General features: G+C 43.1%; 3 protein-coding genes across 4 annotated transcripts in view; 2 read left to right on the top strand and 1 right to left on the bottom strand.

Annotated features, from left to right (window-relative positions):
• Nucleotides 1-9,868, bottom strand: part of LOC118416411 (protein MON2 homolog) — a 42,963-nt gene extending 33,095 nt beyond the window's left edge. Inside the window, 10 exon segments of the mRNA XM_035821508.1 lie at nucleotides 973-1,167; nucleotides 2,154-2,279; nucleotides 2,395-2,472; nucleotides 2,730-2,833; nucleotides 4,089-4,227; nucleotides 5,051-5,182; nucleotides 6,392-6,519; nucleotides 7,608-7,671; nucleotides 8,298-8,402; nucleotides 9,677-9,868. Of these exon segments, the coding sequence (XP_035677401.1) occupies nucleotides 973-1,167; nucleotides 2,154-2,279; nucleotides 2,395-2,472; nucleotides 2,730-2,833; nucleotides 4,089-4,227; nucleotides 5,051-5,182; nucleotides 6,392-6,519; nucleotides 7,608-7,671; nucleotides 8,298-8,396 (1,065 nt within the window). The 5' untranslated portion in view covers nucleotides 8,397-8,402; nucleotides 9,677-9,868.
• The window catches only part of LOC118416894 (neuronal pentraxin receptor-like), a 626,618-nt gene extending 608,657 nt beyond the window's left edge, over nucleotides 1-17,961 (top strand). For both annotated transcript variants that reach the window (XM_035822178.1, XM_035822177.1), the window contains exons 3-4: nucleotides 17,061-17,274; nucleotides 17,394-17,961. In XM_035822178.1, the coding sequence (XP_035678071.1) occupies nucleotides 17,167-17,274; nucleotides 17,394-17,870 (585 nt within the window). In that variant the 5' untranslated portion in view covers nucleotides 17,061-17,166 and the 3' untranslated portion in view covers nucleotides 17,871-17,961. The remainder of the gene's footprint in view (nucleotides 1-17,060; nucleotides 17,275-17,393) is intronic.
• LOC118416410 (collagen alpha-1(I) chain-like) lies at nucleotides 13,387-16,792 on the top strand. The gene is made up of 5 exons (XM_035821507.1): nucleotides 13,387-13,432; nucleotides 14,299-14,391; nucleotides 15,900-15,953; nucleotides 16,258-16,271; nucleotides 16,334-16,792. The coding sequence occupies exons 1-5, from the start codon at nucleotides 13,387-13,389 to the stop codon at nucleotides 16,790-16,792; spliced, it is 666 nt and encodes a 221-aa protein (XP_035677400.1).
• Nucleotides 17,962-25,327: the final 7,366 nt, after the last annotated feature.

Raw genomic sequence — 25,327 nt, 5'->3', positions numbered from 1 at the left:
GTTATACGGTGCTGTATCAGCCAAGGTCTTTATCACAGATATGGTTTATATAGTGGTTTGGTATCTAGTCAAAGAGACTTGTAAACCATCACAATTAAAAGCTTGTAATATTAGCCTAGTATAGAAATTGAGGGGGGGTACGGACGGGACAGAACTTTTCGGAAAATGACAGCCGATACTTTGATCCTTCGCTGTGAGTCAGAGGAAAGTAGGAATGATCTCATTCCACTTTTGTTCAGTTACATAAATCATATCAAAACTTTACATGTCAAATTAACACATATTACAGTTCATTAGAACAATGCTACATACTTTGTAATCTATAAGTAAATATTACATTAAAATTGGTAACATGTGGGTGAAAATGCAAAATAACCCTGCTGGCAAAAAAAAGTTGGAATATCTTCAAAAAATTGTAATAAATCTCAAGTTAACATATGACTGCATGTACAAAATAAAGAATTTTAAGGTAGCAGTCATGTTTTTAAAGTCAGTTGCAATGTTCAGAATGTGAAAAAACTGAATGACCCCTGGTAACACTAAAAATGGGACATTTTTAGGCAACATTTTTTACAATAGTTTCGCCAAATATTGATGGATTTCTCTATTTCTTTTTTTGTTGTGTTCCTTGTTACACCAGCTTTTGGAAAATAACAGTCAAAAACAGTAATATCTTATGTAGACTTTCTTATCAACTGGTAACATGTGGAAAAATAAATGGGTACACTCAATTGTGAAACAGCCGAGTGTATAGTAGTTATGTCAGTCACTCACCAGTAGTGTATAGTAGTTATGTCAGTCACTCACCAGTAGTGTATAGTAGTTATGTCAGTCACTCACCAGTAGTGTATAGTAGTTATGTCAGTCACTCACCAGTAGTGTATAGTAGTTATGTCAGTCACTCACCAGTAGTGTATAGTAGTTATGTCAGTCACTCACCAGTAGTGTATAGTAGTTATGTCAGTCACTCACCAGTAGTGTGTAGTAGTTGCTGATGAGCGCGTACACCAGTCTAAGCAGACGCATGGAGATGGGGAAGTAGGGTTTCTCTGCGGCGGTTGCGGTGCTGGGCGCGGCTGCGGACTGCTGGAACTTGATGTTCGGGGAGAAGAGCTTGATGACGAGCGGACACACGCGCTCCTTCAAAAGGAAACTGAACTCTGGGTGCTGAATTAACAGGAGAGGTTCATGTTAAAAAGAGGATAAGCAAGGTAACAGTTACTCAACACGGTGGTCACGATGCTAGGGTATTATCCGCGTTACCAGGCCAGAGTGCTCGGGGAGAAAAGCTTGATGACGAGCGGACACACCCGCTCCTTCAGCAGGAAACTGAACTCTGGGTGCTGAAAAAGAAAATGTCAAGTTTTACCTGAAGATGTCATATCACGTTGTGTTACAGTATGACCTGTTTAGTCTCACTTGATTGGCTGCAGTGTTACCATTAAACTGCTGAAGTCACACCTAATTGGCTGCAGTGTTTACCACATGACCCCTGAAGTCTCACCTGATTGGCTGCAGTGTTACGGCATAACCTGTTTAGTCTCACTTGATTGGCTACATAGTTACTCATCTAGCAACAATATACTCTGTCTTATCTCGCACATCTAGCAAGAAAACTGTTCTCATCTATGATCTTAATCTCAACTCTGGGTGCTAAGGTAGGGAAGAAATATGAAATATGAAATTATATCAAAATTCATGAAAATTTTAAATGCACAAAGCCTTTGCTAACACGCAAGTCGAGTTGAAATGAAAAGTTTGACTTCAAGATTGCATGTCCTATCATGTTCATCTGGCAAGTTATACCTCAAGATTGAAGATTGGGGTGGTGAAATTACGTTACCAGGCGAATAAATCTTAATGGAGATTACATATGCAATGTCCCTTCTTCCTCACCCTCCAACCTCCTGACCAAATCATCTGTTGACCTGGATCGGATTTAAGGATTATGATTTTGATTTGTCTGCCGTCTTTCATGTTTCATTTGTACTTATATGTTCTGATGTGTATGTCTATTTATTTTCTTTGTAATATGCTTTTATTTCCTTGTATTTGATGATGTGAAATGTGAACCTGGGCCCTATTGAAAATCAGTTTGTCTAAACTGAATAGGCCACCCAGTCCTTTAAAAATAAACAAACAAACAAACAAACCCTGAAGAAGACAGGTGAAAACTGAGTCAGGATGTTTTCCACCAGCTCCAGGCCGAATGTTCGCGTCATCTCAGTCATCCCAACCAGCCAATAGGGGCTGTCCGCGTTCACTAGCTGGCAAAGGTCCTAAAACAAACAAACAAACATCAACAACAACAACAACAACTCCGTCATTCCAACTAACCAATAGGGGCTGTCTGCATTAACCAGCTGGCAAAGGTCCTAAAACAAACAAACAAACAAACATCAACAACAACAACAACTCAGTCATCCCAACCAGCCAATAGGGGCTGTCTGCGTTTACCAGCTGACACAGGTCCTACAAACAAACAAACAAACAAACAAACAACAACTCCGTCATCACCACCAACCAATAGGGGCTGTTAGCATCAAACAAAGCTGGCACAAGTTCAAACAAAAAACAAACATCAATAGCTTGTCAAACAACAACAACAACAGCAACAAAAACGCTAACACCCAAATACTCCGTCCAATCTTTTTCTGCTTGATAACCAACTTAACATACTAGATAACTAACAAAACCCCCATATGCCCCCATCCAAAAGCCCAACTCACCTGGAAGAGCAGGTAAGCGTCAGCTGCACACGGCCCCAGCGACACCGGCGGCTTCTTGCCTGGACGGGGACTTGACGTCGTTTTATCTTTAACCTCAGAATTTACTGAAACACACAAAAACAAGATGTCATAGAATTCATCATCATCATCCGGTCCTGAAGGTTGCAAAGATGAACATGGCTCTCTCCCTCCCCATAGAATGGCTCAGTACCAACTGTCTGTGAGTCTTCTCCTATTAAGGTCCAAGTTCCCATGCCACAATCATGACTCACTATCCAGTTCATCGTGTTGTTCCCTGTCAGGCGAGTGTTAGACATGCTTGCTACACCCATTGATACTTGCCTCAAGTTCCAAGTAGGAAATGCAGACCTGGGGGTTTTGTATACTGTTCCACTTATTCAACTTAAAGGCACCATTGGCCCGTGGTAAGGAGTCATAGCGGGGAACCTATGCCCTTTTTTTTTCAAAATCAATTTTTTTTGGCCAACAACATTTTCTTCCAGAAGCATTGTTGTCATATGGTGTTGGATATTTTCTTTTGTCTCTTAGGTTGTGTAGTGCATGTATTTAGAGTGGAATGAAAGCTGAAGTTGCAGAAAATGACCTCTTAAAACAGTGAACATTCTGAGCTTCCTCCTTCTCCCCACCCACCGGCAACGCGCACCGCTTTGGGTTATTTTTGCCGCCCCTCCACTATACTAAAAAATTCTGGGGAGAACCCTCAGATGCATGTTGATGTACATGTAGAGGCTTGATGGCAGCTCCTCAACAGTCTCTGTCTTTAGGGTTAACACTGTGTACATGTAGGCTGGTAAGATGAAGATCTTCCCTTTTTTTGTCAGTCCAACACTTACCGGGTCATCCATGTGGGTTATTTCCCTCTATGTCCATTGTGGTGATCTTCCTGGGCAATTTGTCTACTTCTCTTCTCTGAAGCTAGCCGTACCACCATAGCCTGTTAAACCTCACTGTGTCCTGTACACTACATGTACAATGCACGTACGCTAGCCTAGCTCTTAGCTGCTCAGTTGTCAGGCTTACAGAGAATGTTCTGGAGCATATCCAATGGACCATGTTATTGTCACTCATGGTCAAGAAGTCTGGCTTGTCGTAAGCAGTGTAAGGAGATAGTTCAGAACCAGGAAGTGGTAGGTCCAAACCTGTGTTCAGATTCTGATTCAGAGTATGGAGAAAGTGAAGTGGTAGAAAGTCTCACCTGTTTTTGGATTCTCTGTGGTAAGCAGTGTAAGGAGAATGATCAGAACTAGGAAGTAGTAGGAATCTCACCTGTGTTGGGATTCTCTGAAGTAAGCAGTGTAAGGAGAATGATCAGAACTAGTTAACGGTAGGAAATCTCACCTGTGTCTGGATTCTCCTCTCCATCCTCCACCACGAGTCGCTCGAACACGACCGACACCACCTGCTGAACCGTCGCCGCGGCGGTGTTCGCCACCGAGCTGTCCTTGCTGAAGTGCAGCCGGAAACACACAACGATGGCCTGCAGGGGTAACAAGAGTGGGGTTTAAAAAGCACACTGGCGACGTGTGCCGCTGCGGTGTTTGCCACCGAGCTGTCCTTACTGAAGTGCAGCCGGAAACACACAACTATGGCCTGCAGGGGTAACAAGGGTGGGGTTTAAAAAACACACTGGCGACGTGTGCCGCTGCGGTGTTCGCCACCGAGCTGTCCTTACTGAAGTGCAGCCGGAAACACACAACGATGGCCTGCAGTGGACACACAACATGCAAACAAACACTTAATTACTTCAACATGATATGGTGATCAGCACCATGATGGCCTGTAACCCCTGACCTACCTTAGCCAGAGGGTCACGGTGCAGGTTGCCAGACATGGTGATCAGCACCAGGATGGTCTGTAACCCCTGACCCCTGACCTACCTTAGCCAGAGGGTCACGGTGCAGGTTGCCTGACATGGTGATCAGCACCAGGATGGTCTGTAACCCCTGACTTACCTTAGCCAGAGGGTCGCGGTGCAGGTTGCCAGACATGGTGATCAGCACCAGGAGGGTTTGTAAGTTGTGTGTAACCTCTCAACCCTGACCCCTGACCTACCTTAGCCAGCAGGTCACGGTGCAGGTTGCCAGACATGGTGATCAGCACCAGGATGGTCTGTAACCCCTGACCCCTGACCCCTACCTTAGCCAGAGGGTCGCGGTGCAGGTTGTTAGACATGGTGATCAGCACCAGGATGGTCTGTAACCCCTGACCTCTGACATACCTTAGCCAGCGGGTCGCGGTGCAGGTTGCCAGACATGGTGATCAGCACCAGGATGGTCTGTAACCCCTGACCCCTGACCTACCTTAGCCAGCGGGTCGCGGTGCAGGTTGTTAGACATGGTGATCAGCACCAGGATAGTCTGTAGAACCTTCAGTTCCTCCATCCCAGCTTCCATCAGTCCCCACAGGACAGCCACAATCTGCTCGGCTCCCGACTGAGAAACAAACAAACATCAACAACTCAGTCATCCCCTCAAGCCAAGAAGACATGTGGTATACATTCAATTTGTTTTGAGATTTTTTTTAACACATGAACTTCTCTGACTAGGAGGTATTATTACAGTAGTTCCTGATGTGGTACAGTCAACAAATGCAAATTCAGTGTTATCTTTTGCAGCACTGAGTGGGCAACTCATCAGTGTGTGTGTGTGTGTGCGAGTGTGTGTGTGTGTTAAATGTGTGTGGTGTCTGTGTGTGAGTGTGCGCGTGTAGATGTGTGTACGTACCTCTGACACAGCCCTGTGTGAGATGAGCCTCTACCTATACCTTTTTGTGTATGTATGTGTGTGTGTGCGTGCGTGTGTGTGTGTGTGTGTGTGTGTGAGTGTGTGTGTGTGTGCACGCGTGTGTTGTTGTGCACATGTTTTGTGTACGTACCTCTGACACGGCCCTATGTGAGATGAGCCGCTGTATAGAGGTGAGAGAGATCTGCACCAGTTTGGGACAGCGGTTGTATGTGCGTGTGTGTGTGTGTGTGTGCATGTGTGTGCATATGTGCACGTGTGTGTATGCGTGTCTGCGTGTGTGTAGATGTGTGTACATACCTCTGACACAGCTCTATGTGAGATGAGCCTCTGTATGGAGGTGAGAGAGATCTGCACCAGTTTGGGACAGCGGCTGTGTGTGCGTGTGTGTGTGCGTCTACGTGTGTGTGCATGTGTGTGCATGAGTGCACGTACGTCTGATACAGCCCTACGTGAGATGAGCCTCTGTATGGATGTGAGAGAAATCTGCACCAGTTTGGGACAGCGGCTGTGTTTGTGTGTGCATGTGTCTACGTGTGTGTGCATGTGTGTGCATGAGTGCACGTACGTCTGATACAGCCCTACGTGAGATGAGCCTCTGTATGGATGTGAGAGAAATCTGCACCAGTTTGGGACAGCGGCTGTGTGTGTGTGTGTGTGTGTGCATGAGTGTGTGCGTGTGTGTGTGTGTGTGTGTGTGTGTGTGCATGAGTGTGTGCGTGTGTGCGTGTGTGTGTGTGTGTGTGTGTGTGCATGTGTGCGCGTGTGTGTGTGTGTGCGTCTGTGTGTGTGTGAGTGTGGTGTGTGCGAGAGTGTGTGTGTGCATGTGCATGTGTGTGTGTGTGTGTGTGTGCGAGTGTGTATGTGTGTGTGCGCGCGTGCGTGCGTGTGTGTACGTACCTCTGACACAGCCCTGTGTGAGATGAGCCGCTGTATGGAGGTGAGAGAGATCTGCACCAGTTTGGGACAGCGGCTGTCACAGCCCAGCACCAGCGGCTGCAGCACCTCCAGGTTAGCTTCAGAGATGGCTGGGGGGGTGGGGGGTGGAGACAAACATACGGTTAAAGTTAGCGCCAAATGGCAGATGCTCCAGACCCTTGTGCTTTCGCTCCACCTATTGTAAGGTTCTCAAAATTCAGCCCAAAAATTCTGCAAAGAGAGACATACCCCAATAACCAATCATTGTTTGTCTTTGTTACCTGACGGGTGAAATTGCTGCTCAGTAAGTGCATGTCTTACTGCACTGGCCAAATTGGGCCACAGCCATTTTTCAATGGATGTGACTTAGCCTTTTTTAGGCTAGGGATGTCATGACTTGGATAGGATGCTAAATGGCGGTCTAGTGTGTGTGAACAGCCACACCTTCACACTTATCAAAAATTGTTAGAAGCTTAGAAGTTTATTTTATCCAACGATAGTTTTATTTTGCATCTATTAACTGTATCTCTTCAATATTTTGTTATTGTGACCTATACTTAATTAGTCTGGTGTGGAAAACTGTGTAATAAAAGTCTTCATTCATTCATTCATTTGTACGTTTCAGACTTGTTTTTGGCATCCGTCTGTCTCGGAAGACAATGGTAGGCAGACAGGGTGGGTTTTAAGGCGACCCGTCTGCCTGGCCTGCACTTTTTTTTTAAGGTGAAGGAGGGGTGTGCACTTCCTTCTCCACCACCCTCTCGTCCACTGGCGCACTAAGTCCTACAGGGGCAATTGTTTGCAACGTGTAAGACGGCCCCAGCAGATGCAGGCTTGTTTTTTGGAGTTTCCGTCTCCTAGGAGGACTTCCGACCAAGGATGTAAGGGGTTCCTCCTACCCCTGACTCGTGTGTCATGGCGGGTGCGTCATGCCCGAACATGCCCCTATGGCCTGTCACCACAACAAAGGCCTGTCACTGCCACTAGCCGAAGCTATGTACTCATTTACACCTGAGTTAGGTGAGGAAAGTCGTGTAAAGTGCCTTTCCCAAGGGCACAAGATCGGTGACACGGCAAGCGGATTTGAACCCGGGACCTCTCTGGCCTGAGACCAACGCGCTCCCGATCGTGCCACGCGGTTTCAGACTACAGGGCAGAGAATTTATAATACCCAGACTACAGGGCAGAGATGTCCCACCTGCAGCTGTGTCCTCCTCCTTAGCAGAGATGGTGCGAATCTTCAGCACAGAGCCTTCCGCTGCCTGGGGGGAGGGGGGGGGGATACAGGGTACGCTTGTCAAACATCACACAGATACATTTGGAATATGTAGCTTTTCCCACTGGAGCAACAAGGAGTTCTTGGTCTCATAATGTTATATTAATACCAAGTCATTGGAAAACATCAACATTTTGCCTCGTCTATAGGAACTTTGGTCCGCCAAAAAGCAGTTACTCAAGTCAAGATATGATTTTGAAAACGGTCAGACGGATCAGACAGCCATCCGGTGTCTTTCAACTAGATCTCTTTTGCATATCCATTCACAGCTGGGATATAAAACAAGATTTCTCCAGTGTCTTTCGTCAGTGACACTGGAGAAATCTTGGCTATCTGAAACGTCTGACCGCTTCCAAAGTCATATCCAGTTGCATGAGTTATTGAGTAACTGCTTTTTGGTGTGTCTTATTACAGAGTACTTGGATCGACCTCGTCTAATCTTTAGTCTAATCATTTATGAAGGGCACAACAACAGTTCCGTACCTTCCTGACTACAGGGTTTTTCTTGTTGGCCTCGGCTGAGAGGTTCCTCAGGTCGCCAGCAGGGTTAGGGTTTGTTCGTAAGTTAGTTAGTTAGTTAGTATAACATAAAGATGTAACGACAGTCCCTACCTGTCTGACCACCGGGTATTTCTTCTTGGCTTCGGCCGACAGGTTCCTCAAGTCGGCCAGCAGGCCATCAACGAGCTTCTTCCCCAGATCTCCCATCATGCTCTGCTGCAACGGAATTGTGAAAATGAATGGACTGAGGATAATTATGATAAGGACCCAGGACCCATCATTTTACCTGTGATGCAAAGTTGCTTGCTGAGATGGAAATAAATTGTTACCCCATCCATCCCCAAAATCTGAACTTCATGAAATGAATCCGTTGCATTTAGATAAGAGGATGTCAGGGCATCCCCAAAATTTACTGCACTAACCAAAATATGATACTGTAAATGTATTTAAGTTCGCAGGGAATTTAATTTCGCGGTAGATGGGATAAAGGACTTTTCACGGTGGATTTAAGTTCGCAGTAACACCATCTAGACTGCAATCTAATATCATGATAGAAAAAATGTTCGCAGTGGTTATAAAAAAAACGCAAACATTAATCCACCGCGAACATTTCCGCATTTACAGTACCCTCTTTTTCAGGAGGATGCCCAAAGGTCACCTTGTTTCCTTCAAAATGGAAAAGTAATCTTCAAAATGTTTAGATCAGTTATGAGCTGTTCTTCCACTGGTCGTGACAGAGAAGACAGATGCTACGTACAGTTTTCACAGGTTCACTGTACTAGGGAAATTCCCCTAGCTCTTTTCAGCAAGTACAATGAATGAGAAGTTCTGTTGCAGTACCTTAACAAGCTGCTAGGGGGTTCAAAATTTAATCATTTCACACCAAATATCAAGACAATCCACCCCAGCATTCTTGAGTCATTGCGTCCACACACACACAGACACACCCAAGAAATATAACCCTCCTTACTCAGCAAAGGCATTCAACATTTTACTTCCTGAACTGTACGTGTCAATGATTGTGATTTCTACCAGTGATTGAACACAAAGTTAGTTTGACTTTATCATGTAACTCGCTGTGTAGAAAACACAATAGCCTATCTTTAAAAAGGTTGATCAAACCTTAGGTTACAACCAAAGTTTGTTTCTCACATGTGACGAACTCGCTGGGCCAGAGAAAACGTCGTGTTGTTGTTTCAGAAAACACGCCCCCCTCCCCCTTCCGAGTTCCCACCCCATTCCTAGACATATCGGGATATTTGCATTGCCGCATCATGATTGCCAAGCTCCGGTATAAATTATCAACGGGAAAGTGTCGATAATGTGATGAAATAACGCTTTAACTATGTTCTCAACCTGTTGTTAAAAGGAGAAAATTACAACTGTTAACGTTAACTGTAAATTATCTTTACGGTGCACGTCAGTCGAAGGGTGTGAACTTTACAAAACATAACGTTATATTTCCCACATATGGTGGTCTGTATCCTTACCGGAATGTATGACAGTGGAGGTTTGTCGAGCTTTTCTTCAGTCTCTCCCAAACTGCTCAAACCGGTGAGAAACCAGCGCCACAGACCGACAACATGTCAGGTTTTACCGATGATTCTCCTCTCACAGGTTTGGGAACTCAGACCTGCACGTCATCATGACCTTTCACCTCTAGGCACACTGCTGGGCGAGCCCATGCCGGAAATGGGGGGTAGAGGGTTGAATCGTTATAGGCCATGTTGATTTGATTATATGGAGAACGTCCACGCGCGCTTTGATGTTTGCCTTTTTCAAAAAAATTTAAAAAAAAAACAAGTGACCGTAGGTAACATAGTCTGTGACGTCGGTCTGTTATATGTTGGTTGTTTTGTCTTCTTTGGTGTGTGACGTTGTGCTTATATCCTATATGAGGGCCCCAATGGGGGGGTCCCGACAACGCTCTACGCTAAATTCTGATGGCCGGCTACGTATTACGCTGAATTCATGAAGCCTCTCTACGCTCTACGCTAAATTCAAAAGCTTCCCCACACGTTATGCAAAACTCACCACCGAGCGACTGAGCGTTTGTGTTAAAGATGGTACAAAAGTTGAGTTAAAAGTATTCATGGTAAACGGCGGCAGAGGCGGCGGCAGCAAATTTCTAACGCGGGGCGCAATATTGCTGACCGAATTTTTATCATCTTGAGCGCCGAAGGCACGACAATCTTAGGGGGATCCGGGGGCATGCTCCCCCGGGAAAATTTGAAATCTTGACCCTCTAAAACGCCTTTTCCCGCGTTTTGACAGGCAAATTTTGCTGCCAGACAAAGCTAAGTTTGATGGCAATTCCGTTAGAAAGACACATAGTTTTAGCGAAAATTTCTATTTGTTTAAAAGATTTTTGAGAGTGACGCTCCCTCAACATATTGTTCTGTGCCGTAGACGCGGGACAGGGAGGTCTGGCAAAATTTTGAAATCGGGACTCTCTGAAACGCCGTTTCTCGCATTTTCAGGGGTAAATTTTGCCGTTAGACTAGCTCGATTTTATGAAATTTGCATCATCAAAAATACACAAAGTTTCAGCTTGCTTCCCCCCCCCCCCCAACATATTTTCCTAGGCAATACTTAATGCCGCCAAAAAAAGGATATGATTTTGCTGAAGTAACTGTTTGGCGTATCTTATTGACTGGATGTCTAACCTTCATCGACGAATCTTTAATGCCATTTCTATTAAAAATACAGTTTAAAATTTTGAGGGCGACGCCCCAACATATTTTAACCATGTCGCCGCGAGCGCAGATTGTGCGGGGCGTCGCAAAGGAGGTCCACGGAAATTTTAAAATCTCGACCGTCTGAAACGCAATGTCCTGCATTTTGACGGGACTTAGGGCAATGGTTAGTGCAGGTTTGATTACGCTATTTGCACAATTCATCCATTACGTTTTACGGTAAATTCCGGGGAGCTACAACGCATTACGTAGAATGAAAAGAGTCAATTACGCTCTACGCAAAATGCACCGATTACGCTCTACGTTGAATTAAGCGATACGTCTACGCTCTACGTAAAATTAAAACGACCGATTACGCTCTACGCAAAAGGGCATTGGGGCCCTCCTATATGATTCCTTTCATGGTGTTAGATATATCGTTGTATCTAAAGTTGCCTAATATTTCTGTGTCATGTGAATCTTACTAAACAGGTATGGATTGTGAGATAACATGTGGCCAAAGTCAAAAAGATATGGTGACGATAAGTTACCGGATGGTCTACTCTAATACACAGGCACATTCACACACAGACACACCTACAAGACCGACAGGCAGACTGACAAACGCACCAAGCATTAACATGTTTCTGTTATGGACGTAATAAGTATGAAGCACGGAATAGGACCTTGATGTTTCTTAGTCGAAGTCCGGGAATATAATATGGCTAAACTTCATTTGGGACGAGAATTCTTACACGCTTCATTGCAAACGGCGACAGGAGGTATTTGATTGACAGGGTCATTAGTGGAACATTAGATGTCGGTTCCCATGTCCCACATACGATAACACACAGCTGTTGATGATGAACTGTGCGATAAGTTTTTAACTAGTGTGAAGCCATAAGGTAGCATGACACAGTGTTAATGGGTGAATCCCAGGGTCCATGATGCTGGTACATAAAGTAGTACGGATAAACTTGTTGAATAAGAGGTAGAAAGCAAACGCGCGTAAAATTCTTGCACATATCGCGCATCTGCTTAACTATACCCAATTACCTCAACGGGCACCATATGCAGACATGGGCCAATACACTGTGAAACGTACAATTTGCAGGGGTGATTTCTGAAATTATTACATACATAATAAAAACAGCTGCCGAAAAAATAAAACACCTTGCATCATCGTCCAACTATGTGTAGAGAACCTGCCAAACCACAAACGTATGCGACAACGGGAACATGCAGATATAGATGCGAACGCGCGTTACATTGACGACCAGAGAACATCACGCATCTGCTTGCAATATCTCAATTACAGCATGACCCATATACAGGGGATCTGGACTAATACACCGAAAGATGAACATTTTGTAGGGGTGTTATGATTATTGCGTCCCTAATAAAACCAACTGCCGCAAAAACAACAACAAAAAACAACGTGCATCATCGTCAACCTCAGTGCAGATGACCTGCCAAACAACGTACGTATGCGACAACGGGAACATGCAGATACCGATGCGAACGCGAATAACTTTGACGATCAGGTAACACCACGCATCTGCTTGACAAATTCCAATGACACCATGACCCACATACAGAGGATCTGGACCAAAACACCGCAAGACGAACAAATTGTAGGGGTGTTATTTTTATAAAATCCATAATAAAACCACCTGCCGCAAAAAAAAGTTCACGTGCATCATCGTCAACCTCAGTACAAAGGACCTGCCAAACCACATAGAATTCAGACAACGGGAACATACAGATACAGCTGCGAACGCGCGTAAACGTGACAAAACTAAAAGTCTGTCGACCAGAGGGTCTGGTCACAGACTAATTAAGTTATCGACCCTACCGATAATCGTACAAAGCATATGTAAATGGGCGCATACTGTAAATATACACTGAAGTTCGCGGTAGCGGGAAAAGGGACTTCGATAATTATAAGATACAAATGCAAAGTTAACAACTTGTTTCAAAGCACACATTTAATTTCTTAAGTATCTTCACCAGCGTACATTTATTGTGACAACTCCAATTTTGAATGCAATTGCAAAGTCCAAGAACGTCGTCCCTCCCCTTAACCGCGCCATCTACAGGTCCATGTCTGAACTGCACCGTAGTTGTCAAAGCTCTGACTCCCTGATGACCAGAGAGATGCTGCGATAATATTGAAAAAGGATGAAGGATAAAGAAAAAGCTGACGTTCGAGTGATTAAGTAATTTTCATAGTTAAGAATCAAATGCAAGACTGTCTTACGTGTCCAAGAACACAGTGGATGTCTTAGTTCGTGCATTGTGTTCGAAAACTGATTTTCAATATTTACCAAACCGATTACACATATACACATAATTAGTCTCGATGTGGGCGGTGTTACCCAGCTTACATGAGGTGCTTTCATCTCCGTTTTAATTAAGGCTTCATATTTCTTTGAGTCTGGGGCTACTCTGGAGTCAACAAGCGCCTTGCCAGGAGCAGGACGTGTTTTTGCCGTGTCGGAAACCTGACAAGTACAAGCGGCATCATGTCGGGAGGGCAGCAGCAGTCCCAGACTGGGGACACAGGTCCTGGTAGGTTTTGTCATTTTCTAAAGATAGTGTTTAGGTTTCTGCCCAACGAACCAGTCCGATGGCTGCTAGACCGACTTCTGACAGTCTGCTAAGTTAAAATAGCTAATGGCGCAGTAAAGGACAAGCTTACAAAATTCTAAATTTTGGGGTCAATATTTGACATTTTTTGCCAAATGTAGTTAAATTTCAAGTGTAGAGTGTGCATATGAAGCTTGTTGTTGGCCCTCGTAAGAGGCAGAGTTTCTGTCAGACAAAATTTTAAGCTAGCCTCCGTTGCAGTCATCGATCCGGTCTGTTTCTTATTTTATTTTGGAGGGTGGGGACGTTAGTTCGCGATTTTCCACGCTGGCTAGGTTCTTTTCTGCCGGGAAAGGGAGTTTGCCGTGGAACGGTGAATTCTTACAGACTGAAATGTAACTCAACAGCCATATAACAGGACGAAAACGTAATCGCCGTGGTATTTGACTTTTGAGTTACATTTCAGTCCGTAAATTTTCCTCCAGACACCACACCCATGCAGCAGCCTCAGACTGATTGGCAGGCACGTGCCAGGTCCTGGCTTCTAAGTTAACAGTTTTAAGTTATGCTCTTAACCTGTTTTTCATTCATATCGTCGGCGCCACCTGAAATACTAACGCGCAAATGAGATTAGAAAGACTTGGATTGTCTAGGCTAAAGGCAAAACTAACTAAAGTTGTTACAAGTCATTTTTTGAAATGTTTTTTTTCAGTCTTTTACAATGGCAACGGACACGGTTTTCTGTTTTAAGGGATGACACGCATGAAATGCAAATTCTTTTATTTGTATGGATTATGTGTTCATCTTGGAAACATACTCGCCCTATCACTTTTGTAATTTATTTTCAGACAGCACGCCCATTGACGAGCCTCAGACTGATTGGCAGGCACGTGCCGACGCCGCTGCGAAAATACCCAACCCTATCTACGCCTCTAGAGCAGGTAAAACTTGTAAAAGTCTGCATATACCCCCTTTCAACTAGGACGGCGCTCTCGCCGCGCTCTCTCTGCGACCTAGAATTTGACAGATCGCTCAAGCAACGAATCATAGAAAAGAAACAATAAAATTACACTTTGTGCGTTTTGTTTTCTTCTCGGTCACACTTTTACATTTCGTATGATATACCTAGTATAAAAGTAAATGTTACATAATTCCTATGACTCCCATGTCTTGTAATACAATATCAATGATTTAGGCTAGCTCTTATTGTTCTAGAAATTAGGATGTCAAATTTCATTCTATATTCATAATCTGCATAAAATTATGTACTATGTTTGATACTTGTTTTAGTAATTAGGATGATAAGTCTGTTTCTTTTTCTTTTTTTTTTGCCATACATTGTACCGTGTACGATCGTTGCGCACTAAAGTTCTTCTGTCTTATTAAAGCAGCCACTACAAATGGGACAATACATTGTTAGAACCGAAATTAGCGATTTTCGTCAAAAATGCATGTCAACAAACGGTTGCCATGAGAACGCGCTAAAATGAGAATTTCTCATACCTTTGAAATTGTAGGCAACTAGACTTTTTTTTTTAATCGCAAAATTCAATGTAAGCCGTTCTGGCGTTACTAGTATATGACATGAAAGTTGGCGCGAGCTTCAAAAGCCCCCCCCCCTCGGTCTGAATAGGAGATGATGACATGCATAAAATGCAAACTCTTTTAATTGTATGAATTATATGGTCATCTTTAAAACCCTGATATCTTTTGGTTAACTTATTCGCCCTATCATTTCTACATTTTTTTGTAATTTTTGCCAGACACCACTCCCATGCAGCAGCCTCAGACTGATTGGCAGGCACGTGCGGACGCCGCTGCGAGTATACCCAACCTCGTGTACGCCTCTAGAGCAGGTAAAACTTACTCAAATCTGCTTACTGCGCACTGTTCTTGTCGCACTTTGTTGTTTTTATTTTGCTTTTAAGTCGACTGTTGCACTTTGCAACTTTTTTTTTAATGCATGCTACATTTCATGCTTTAAGAATGACTTCCATGTCTTATGCCTTATTAAAGCAGCCACTACACGTTGGAAAAAATGTGTCAGGCGATGCAGGAAAGTTTGGAACATCTTGGGTCCTTTGGTTGCCGTGTTCATCGCCGTTCTATCGTCCTATTTTGCAGGTCAGTTGTTTCGTATTTCTTGAATATGGCTTATGCTTCGGTCACATTTCCAAACCGGGGCCAGGCCGGGCAGCTTTTGGGAGCGAAAAGAATGATTTGAAAGACATCAAAATACACAAAATGTCAGAACAAGATTCATGGACATGATTTGTGCATATTTCTAGGTATACATTTTAATGTTCGTTTCTTTAAACATCCCGGCCGGGCGCCGATTTGGAAATGTGACCTAAGCCTTAGAAAAGCAAGGAACATGTATCTTGTATCTTTGCTCTAATATCATGCACGTTTTCACGGCCGCTATTTTCTCTTTTGTTGCCGAACACAGTCACTGCCTTGAAGGAGGTGGGAAAGCTGCAAGCACGTGTGCAGGAGCTGGAAGGTAAGTCTGGTGCAGCTTGATGTAAGATAATGCAGTATCCAAATTAATAGTAGGAAATCTTGCGATATGTGGATTGATGTAAATGCATACTCTGAGTTATGTTTTATCCCCTTCGCCAGAAATTTCATTTTTTTGTAGGCTTTGTATATAACGGCATTTGTTAATGAACATCGCAACTCAATGAGGCACATAATTGTTATGCATCGTTTTGAAATTTGGAATGTGATTTGATCTTGACTAGACATATCATAATGCTACGTAAAGTTCACGTTGAGAAAATCTTCATTTGGGTGATTCCTTCCAGGCTCAGGACCACAGGTGTTCATTAGAAATGTATCTGGGTCATACGTTGAGTTGAGTTTATTGAGTTTATGTGATAGACTCCCGTGTTGCAAAAGGGACCTTTGGACACGGATGGTATGTCGGGACCTTATCGGGAGGTTGATGCTATCTTTTCAGGAGACCAAGCTCTCGGGCTTCGTGAGTCTCCTGGCCCTCCCGGAGAAAAGGGCGCCATGGGGCCAGCTGGCCCTGTGTCTGTCGGGCCTCCGGGAGAAAAGGGAGCCATGGGGCCAGCTGGCCCTGTGGGAAAGGACGGGCCGCCCGGACCAGTTGGGCCCCGAGGGCTGAAGGGACCCGTCGGGCCGCCCGGACCAGTTGGGCCCCGAGGGCTGAAGGGACCCGTCGGGCCGCCCGGACCAGTTGGGCCCCGAGGGCTGGAGGGACCCGTCGGGCCGCCCGGTCCAACTGGGATGCCCCCGTGTCCAAGCCCTGTCGGGCCGGCTGAACATGCAGGTGAGGCACGCATTCCGGCACGTGCCGAAAATTGGTTGTGTTAATCTTTTTTTTTTACCTATTTCATTACTTTTAGTTTTACACATTTGTACATGTTTGCTGTAGTTAACGGTTTTATATGTGTCCATGCAATGATAAGACGTAGACTATTCTTACTTACTCAGCATAACCAACGTCTATTTGCAACAGCAAGCCTTGAGTCGTTGTCTTAATGAACTCCTGCAACCTGACATCCCGAGGAAAGTATTTGAAAAAACTGAATAAACTCTTAACTAAGATGTATGATAATTTTTTTCCTGTTAATCACGAAAGGTTATTTGCAAAAGATAACCTTTCCGGCTCCACGAAGCGTCAGTAACTACGCCAGGCTGGGGACACATTGGCTCAGGACTTAAGAAGTTTTACTTTATGTCTGCACATGCGCACCGACATGAGCTCCACCGGTCAAGCAGATGTGGTCAGCTATGCTGTGCAGGAAAATTACAATGAGCTACTCATCTTCACTGCCGGAGGGAGCGGATTCACAGTAAGTTGTCAATCACAAACCTCTGCTATCTAACTCCCCACTCATATTTCATTTGTCACTAACATTATATGTTGTAATTTCAGAAACAACAGCCAATACCCTTGAAATACATTTTCCAGTTGACAGCACAAGGCAAAATAGCTGCTCTTGGTGCCTTGCCTGTTTGGGATGGTAAGTGGCATGCAGTATGTGCCACCTGGCGCAGCACCGATGGAGCCTGGCAGGTCTACACTGACGGCGTTCTTCAGGCTTCCGGCTCGGGGCTGAACGTAGGAGGAAAAGTGCGCAGTGGTGGGACATGGATCCTTGCACAGGATCAAGACACAGTTGGGGGAGGGTTCGAGCTGTATCAAACGTTCAGTGGAGAACTGTCACAGGTGAACCTCTGGGACCGCGTGCTGACTGCAGCTGAGATAGGGACAGACGTCTGTGGTCAACATGGCAACGCGATGGACTGGGAAACCACTGACATAGAGGACTTTGGACTGGCCACTAGTGATGAATATCACTGCGGTAAGTACCGAACTCAACTTATTACCTTTGCCAAGACGTTCATGTTTTTAGTTGCCGTGATGCAGTGGCTATGCTGTGGGTAGTTATGTCTGTCAACAGCACTACAATGGTACTTTAATAAACGCTAAGACTTATATGATGTGCAAATATACTCGCTCACTCACTCACTCACTCACTCACTCACTCACTCACTCACTCACTCACTCACTCACTCACTCACTCACTCACTCACTCACTCATCCCTGTTTATCTGTAAAACAGGTAAATTCACATCATTTAAATCTTAGCCGTTCCATTTCTCTTTCCAGCGCGGAAATAAGCGGCAGGCCAAATTCCCGTCACTACTGTTCATCCGTACTCTGCTATCCGCTGTAAAACATCACAGGCAGCTGCAGTTCCGTCAGCGGGCGCCAGGTGGCAGTTATGTCGATGTCATCACGAGTATTTAGTTTATCCTTTTTGAGTGAAGGAGAGCAATCGCCTTGATGAAGTAGTTCAACAGATGAAAATAGATTTGAAGAAATCATTTAAAGAATTGATACTGAGCTTTTCTGTTGTTATTTGTTTGGTAGGAACAGCTGTTTTTGTCAAGTTCCTTTATCCTTAGCTTGCTTTATCTGCCAACTTCTGCTCGGTGCAGAAATAAGCTTACGCAATAATTCCACTCAAATTACTTGGGAATAGACGTGTTTTATGCCAGATCTAGTTTGTGCCAGAGTTAAATGTACGATAACAATAATGTTGAACAAACACTCTTCGGCATGTCTTCAAAGTAAACAAGGAGATACAGTAGAATCCGGTTAATTGCACTGCCTATCTGCCAGTGAATTTTGTGCAATTATCCGGCTGGTGAAATAAATCGAAGTTATTTAGCTCGGGATTTTGAGATTCCGTGCAGTTAACAGAAGTGTGCGTTAATCCGTTGTGCAATTAGCTGTACAAGGAAACGTATTATGCCCCTGCATTTCAACAGCAGACACTTGAAGCTACCACACAAGCTCAGTCAAACGTCTACCGATCTAGGTTTACGTTGGTGTTGAGCAAACAGATGATACGTCGGTCTGATTGAGATTCTATGCGACATTTCGATGACGTATTTGTCCGCGTTTTTCACACGTCTAATCTATGAGCATCTTTGCATGACGTAACACACCGGCTCTAAAACAAAGTCTAACACTACACATACAATTATGCAGGCAATAGTCCGTTATGGATGTCTCTATCCTGCAATAATTAAAGTCAAAATGTATAAATCATAATGCACTATGTCAGCACATATTTTCTTAACATTGAGCCATTAAGAGCTGATGTCTGTAAAAACCAAGCAAAATCAGAAAAAGTTGGCCAAACTCAAAAAATCGATTTTCCTTAAATTTTGTGTGGTGGTAGGGCCTTGGTCCAAACCTACAAAAATGGCAAAGTTTTAGATCTGCGGTCACCGGTTGCCATGGCAACGGCCATTTTTCAAAATGGCGGATTTTCACCAAGGGAAGGCCTTGGTCGCGTCCAAAATAGGCCTCCTTTGGACTCCTGTAGCCCCCACAAATTAATAGATATTTTATTGATTCTCGGATATGTTATTACCCATATTCTAATAAAAAAAATGATATATAGTGATGCTCAAAATATTTTTGTAGTGAGGTGCAGCAGATGTTTGAAAATGATGTGTTTTCGTGAATTTCCAAAATTGACAAAAATCCATTTTTTGACCATTTTTATTGACCATTAGCTCATTTACAGGCAAATCAATTTGCTTGATTTTTGGCACAGTTATAGTTTGAACCTTTGTATACATCATATGTAAAAAAAACTTTGGGCCTCTTACGTATCGGACCGTGGTCGCCCCGAGAGTAAACCAATATTTCCATTTCAAGAAAATCGTAACCATAGAATTATTCCTGGAAAAACAGTCATAGCTTACCAAAAATGAATCTCAGATTCATTTTATGTAGCAGAGGAGCTTACCGATCACTTATTAAAGCAGGGTTGTTCTAGATTTTTTTATACTTGCCTTTAAAATGATTTTATTGGGTTTTTTGGTCATTTTTAGACCAAAAAATGTATATTTTGGCCCCAGCACCCTGGTATTGCAACCAAATGACCTGAAATTTGGTATAGGAATGTCCTGGACATGTACACACAAGGGTTGATAACTGGTTTGACATATGATAGAACAAAATGCCGAATTTTGTGACTTTTTTGGCATTTTCGGCCCAAAAAGTACATTTTTGGCCCCTGTACCCTGGTTTTACAACCAAATGACCTGAAATTTGGTATGGGAATGCCCTGGACACATGCGCACATGGATTTAATAAGAATTTTGGCGTACTGTTCAGCAAAATGCAAAATTTTGTGATTTTTGGTTTATTTTTTTTCCAAAAAAAGTACATTTTTGGCTCCCCTACCCTGGTTTTACAACTGAATGACCTGGAATTCGGTGTAGCAATGCCCTGAACATATGCGCACATGGATTCATTAACATGTATTGCATACAGTACAACAAAATGCTTAATCTGAGATTTTTGCCATTTTTAAAACCAAAAAAGTCATTTTTTTTTCAACTAAATAACCGGTAAAAATTTGGTATAGGAGCGCCTTGGAAATGGCTTTTATAACCCGTTTTTGCATACAGTGCAACAAAATGCATAATGTTGTAATTTTTGGTCGTTTTACCCAAAGTACATTTCTGGCTCCTGTTCCCTATTACGCATTACAGGCAAATGACCTCCTAGACGCCTGTAACCCCCACAAAGTAAGAGATATTCTATTGATCCCCGTATATGTTATTACCCATATTTAGTAATAGGAAAAGTGATATAAAGTTATACTCGAAAGTTTTTTGAAGTGAGGTGCAGCAGATGTTAAAAGATGACATGTCTTTGTAAATTCTAATTTGCCAAAAAGTTTCAGAATTTCAGATTATATAGTTGGAAAAACAGGGTACAGGAGCCAAAAATGTTTTTTTTTTGGGGGGGGGGAAATGGCAAAAAAAACACACACAAAATTCAACATTTCGCTGTACTGTATGACAAGCATGTTATTGAATCCATGTGCGCATATGTCCAGGGCATTCCTATACCAAAGTTCAGGTCGTCTAATTTTTTTTTAGTTGTGAAACCAGGCTACAAGAGCCAAAAATGCACTTTTTTGTTTTAAAAAAATGGCCCAAAATATCAAATTAAGCATTTTGTTGTATTGTATGCCAAACGTGTTATTGGATCCATCAGCGCATATGTCCAGGGCATTCCCATACCGAATACAGGTCATTCAGTTGTAAAGCCAGGGTACAGGAGCCAAAAATATATTTCTTTTTTTTTTTGTAAAAAAAAATGACCAAAATTTAGCATTTTGTTGCACAGTATGCCAAAATTATTATTGACTCTATGTGCGCATGTGTGCATAATTGGCATTTCTATACCAAATTTCAGGTCATTTAGATGTAAAACCAGGGTTTAATGGGCCAAAAATGTACTTTTGGCGCCAAAAATTACAAAAAGGAGCCAGAAATGTACTTTGGGTAAAACATTGACCAAAAATTACAACATTACGCGTTTTGTTGCACTGTATGCAAAACCGGTTATAAAAGCCATTTCCAAGGCGATCCTATACCAAATTTTTACCGGTTATTTACTTGGAAAGCCAGGAAACAGGAGGAAAAAATGATTTTGGGAAAAAAGAATGGCAAAAATTTCAAAATTAAGCATTTTGTTGCTCTGTATGCAAAACATGTTATTGAATCCATGTGCGCATACATGTATGTTCAGGGCATTGCTATACAGAATCCCAGGTCATTCACCTGTAAAATCCCGGGTAGGGGAGCCAAAAATGTACTTTTTTTGGAAAAAAATAAACCAAAAATCACAAATTTTAGCATTTTGTTGAACAGTATGCCAAACGTGTTATTGGAGTCCATGTCCCCCTGTGTAAAGGGCATTCCCATACCAAATTTCAAATGTCAAATGGTTGTAAAACCAGGGTACAGGGGCCAAAAATGTACTTTTTGGGCCGAAAATGCCAAAAAAAAGTCACAAAATTCGGCATTTTGTTCTATCATTTGTCAAACCAGTTATCAACCCATGTGTGTACATGTCCAGGACATTCCAATACCAAATTTCAGGTCATTTGGTTGCAATACCAGGGTGCTGGGGCCAAAATATTCATTTTTTGGTCTAAAAAAAACAAATAAACTCAATAAAATCATTTTAAAGGCAATTATAAAAAAAATCTAGAACAACCCTGCTTTAATAAGTGATAGGTAAGTTCCTCTGCTACATAAAATGAAACTGAGATTCATTTTTGGTAAGCTATGACTGTTTTTCCAGGAATAATTCTATGGTTACGATTTTCTTGAAATGGAAATATTGGTTTACTCTCGGGGCGACCACGGTCCGATACGTAAGAGGCCCAAAGTTTTTTTTACATATGATGTATACAAAGGTTCAAACTATAACTGTGCCAAAAATCAAGCAAATTGATTTGCCTGTAAATGAGCTAATGGTCAATAAAAATGGTCAAAAAATGGATTTTTGTCAATTTTGGAAATTCACGAAAACACATCATTTTCAAACATCTGCTGCACCTCACTACAAAAATATTTTGAGCATCACTATATATCATTTTTTTTATTAGAATATGGGTAATAACATATCCGAGAATCAATAAAATATCTATTAATTTGTGGGGGCTACAGGAGTCCAAAGGAGGCCTATTTTGGACGCGACCAAGGCCTTCCCTTGGTGAAAATCCGCCATTTTGAAAAATGGCCGTTGCCATGGCAACCGGTGACCGCAGATCTAAAACTTTGCCATTTTTGTAGGTTTGGACCAAGGCCCTACCACCCCACAAAATTTAAGGAAAATCGATTTTTTTAGTTTGGCCACCCTATGCTTGGTTTTTACAGACAGAGCCTCTTAAGTGTAAACAGATGTTTTCATGTAGGAAATTTGTCTATTGTGACTATGGAGTCTCGTAACAGGAAGTGCCAGGAGCTGATGTAAGTACTGCACGGGGCAGCTTTGAGAGTAGAGTAGACTTCTTTAAGTGTAAACAGATGTTTTCATGTGGCAATTTTGTCTATTGTGACTATGGAGTCTCGTACCAGGAAGTGCCAGGAGCTGATGTATGTTGTTTACGTGCGGCCTGCACGGGGCAGCTAGAGTAGAGTAGACTTCTTTAAGTGTAAACAGTTGTTTTCATGCGGCAAATCTGTCTATTGTGACTATGGAGTCTCGTACCAGGAAGTGCCAGGAGCTGATGTAAGTTGTTTACGTGCGGTCTGCACGGGGCAGCTAGAGAGATAAGACTTGAGTAGACTTCTTTAAGTGTAAACAGTTGTTTTCATGCGGCAAATTTGTCTATTGTGACTATGGAGTCTCGTAACAGGAAGTGCCAGGAGCTGATGTAAGTTGTTTACGTGCGGTCTGCACGGGGCAGCTAGAGTAGAGTAGACTTCCTTAAGTGTAAACAGATGTTTTCATGTGGCAAATTTGTCTATTGTGACTATGGAGTCTCGTACCAGGAAGTGCCAGGAGCTGACGTAAGTTGTTTACGTGCGGTCTGCACGGGGCAGCTAGAGTAGAGTAGACTTCTTTAAGTGTAAACAGATGTTTTCATCTGGCAAATTTGTCTATTGTGACTATGGAGTCACGTACCAGGAAGTGCCAGGAGCTGATGTAAGTTGTTGACGTGCGGTCTGCACGGGGCAGCTAGAGTAGAGTAGACTTCCTTAAGTGTAAACAGATGTTTTCATCTGGCAAATTTGTCTATTGTGACTATGGAGTCTCGTACCAGGAAGTACCAGGAGCTGATGTAAGTTGTTGACGTGCGGTCTGCACGGGGCAGCTTAGAGAGTAGAGTAGACTTCTTTAAGTGTAAACAGATGTTTTAATGTGGCAAATTTGTCTATTGTGACTATGGAGTCTCGTACCAGGAAGTGCCAGGAGCTGATGTAAGTTGTTTACGTGCGGTCTGCACGGGGCAGCTTAGAGAGTAGAGTAGACTTCTTTAAGTGTAAACAGATGTTTTCATGTGGCAAATTTGTCTATTGTGACTATGGAGTCTCGTAACAGGAAGTGCCAGGAGCTGATGTAAGTACGTGCGGTCTGCACGGGGCAGCTTAGAGAGTAGAGTAGACTTCTTTAAGTGTAAACAGATGTTCTCATGTGGCAATTTTGTCTATTGTGACTATGGAGTCACGTACCAGGAAGTGCCAGGAGCTGATGTAAGTTGTTTACGTGCGGTCTGCACGGGGCAGCTAGAGTAGAGTAGACTTCTTTAAGTGTAAACAGATGTTTTCATGTGGCAAATTTGTCTATTGTGACTATGGAGTCTCGTACCAGGAAGTGCCAGGAGCTGATGTATGTTGTTTACGTGTGGTCTGCACGGGGCAGCTAGAGTAGAGTAGACTTCTTTAAGTGTAAACAGATGTTTTCATGTGGCAAATTTGTCTATTGTGACTATGGAGTCTCGTACCAGGAAGTGCCAGGAGCTTATGTAAGTTGCTTACGTGCGGTCTGCACGGGGCAGCTAGAGTAGAGTAGACTTCTTTAAGTGTAAACAGATGTTTTCATGTGGCAAATTTGTCTATTGTGACTATGGAGTCTCGTACCAGGGAGTGTCTGGCGCTGATGTAAGTTGTTTACGTGCGGTCTGCACCGGGCAGTAGAGTAGACTAATCCTTTAGTGTAAACAGGCGTTCTCATCTATCAAATTTGTCTATTGTGACTATGGGGTCTGGTACCTGAGGAAGTGACAGGAGCTGACGTAAGTTGTTTACTTGCGGTCTGCATGGGACAGCAAGGGTAGAGTACAGTAGACTTCTTTTAGTTTAAACAGATGTTTTCATCTTGCAAATTTGTAGAGTAGCAAGGGTAAGGGATGTTTCAGGATTGCAACATAGCTCCTCAGATACATATTCATCTACATCTACGGCGACAGTGGTGTTGTGTCTGAACATGCACCTGCATGATCATGAGTCATGGGAAATTCCCTGGCCCTGACGATCTAACGGCTATGCGTGTTCATAACCGGAAACACCGTCTTGAATTGGAAAAAAATGGGGATGCACATGTACACTCTTGTATGTGGAAAAAAGAACTTTGTACCTGTACAGTGTTGTGTGGAAAACATAAGGATATACATGTATACGTCCAGTGTTCTGTCCAGAAAACACAGGCTCATTGATTTTACCATCTTTTCCACACAACACTGCATGTACGGTAACGCTTCACGGTAAATTCAGGACAGGTTGTAAACATAATGGTAGATTGATTGTGATGCGCATTCATAGGGCGACACTATCAAGATAGTTGAAATCTTCTACATACTTACCTACCTACCTACCAACCTACATACTTACCTCGTCCAAAACCCAGCCAAAGCCTTAATAATACAATATCATTATACTATCACATTCATATTGCCTTCTATCTTCTTTATTTTTGTCTCCCCACATGAGTTACACTACTTACATTTTCACCCACATAACTAACACTCAAAGCAAAGCTGTATATATTGGTTTGCCACCAATATTTAACTCTAG

This window comes from Branchiostoma floridae, chromosome 5, assembly GCF_000003815.2.
Source record: "Branchiostoma floridae strain S238N-H82 chromosome 5, Bfl_VNyyK, whole genome shotgun sequence".
In the NCBI taxonomy this organism is placed as follows: Eukaryota; Metazoa; Chordata; class Leptocardii; order Amphioxiformes; family Branchiostomatidae; genus Branchiostoma; species Branchiostoma floridae.
The sequence above is the reverse complement of the archived record's forward strand: the minus strand, read 5'-3'. Positions and strand labels throughout refer to the sequence as shown.

Excerpts from the sequence above, each read along its gene's own strand:
- LOC118416410 (XM_035821507.1), top strand. The coding sequence starts at position 13,387 with ATGTCGGGAGGGCAGCAGCAGTCCCAGACTGGGGACACAGGTCCTG. Across the intron at positions 13,433-14,298 it reads GACTGGGGACACAGGTCCTG|ACAGCACGCCCATTGACGAG; the intron begins GTAGGTTTTGTC and ends ATTTATTTTCAG. Across the intron at positions 14,392-15,899 it reads TATCTACGCCTCTAGAGCAG|TCACTGCCTTGAAGGAGGTG; the intron begins GTAAAACTTGTA and ends TGCCGAACACAG.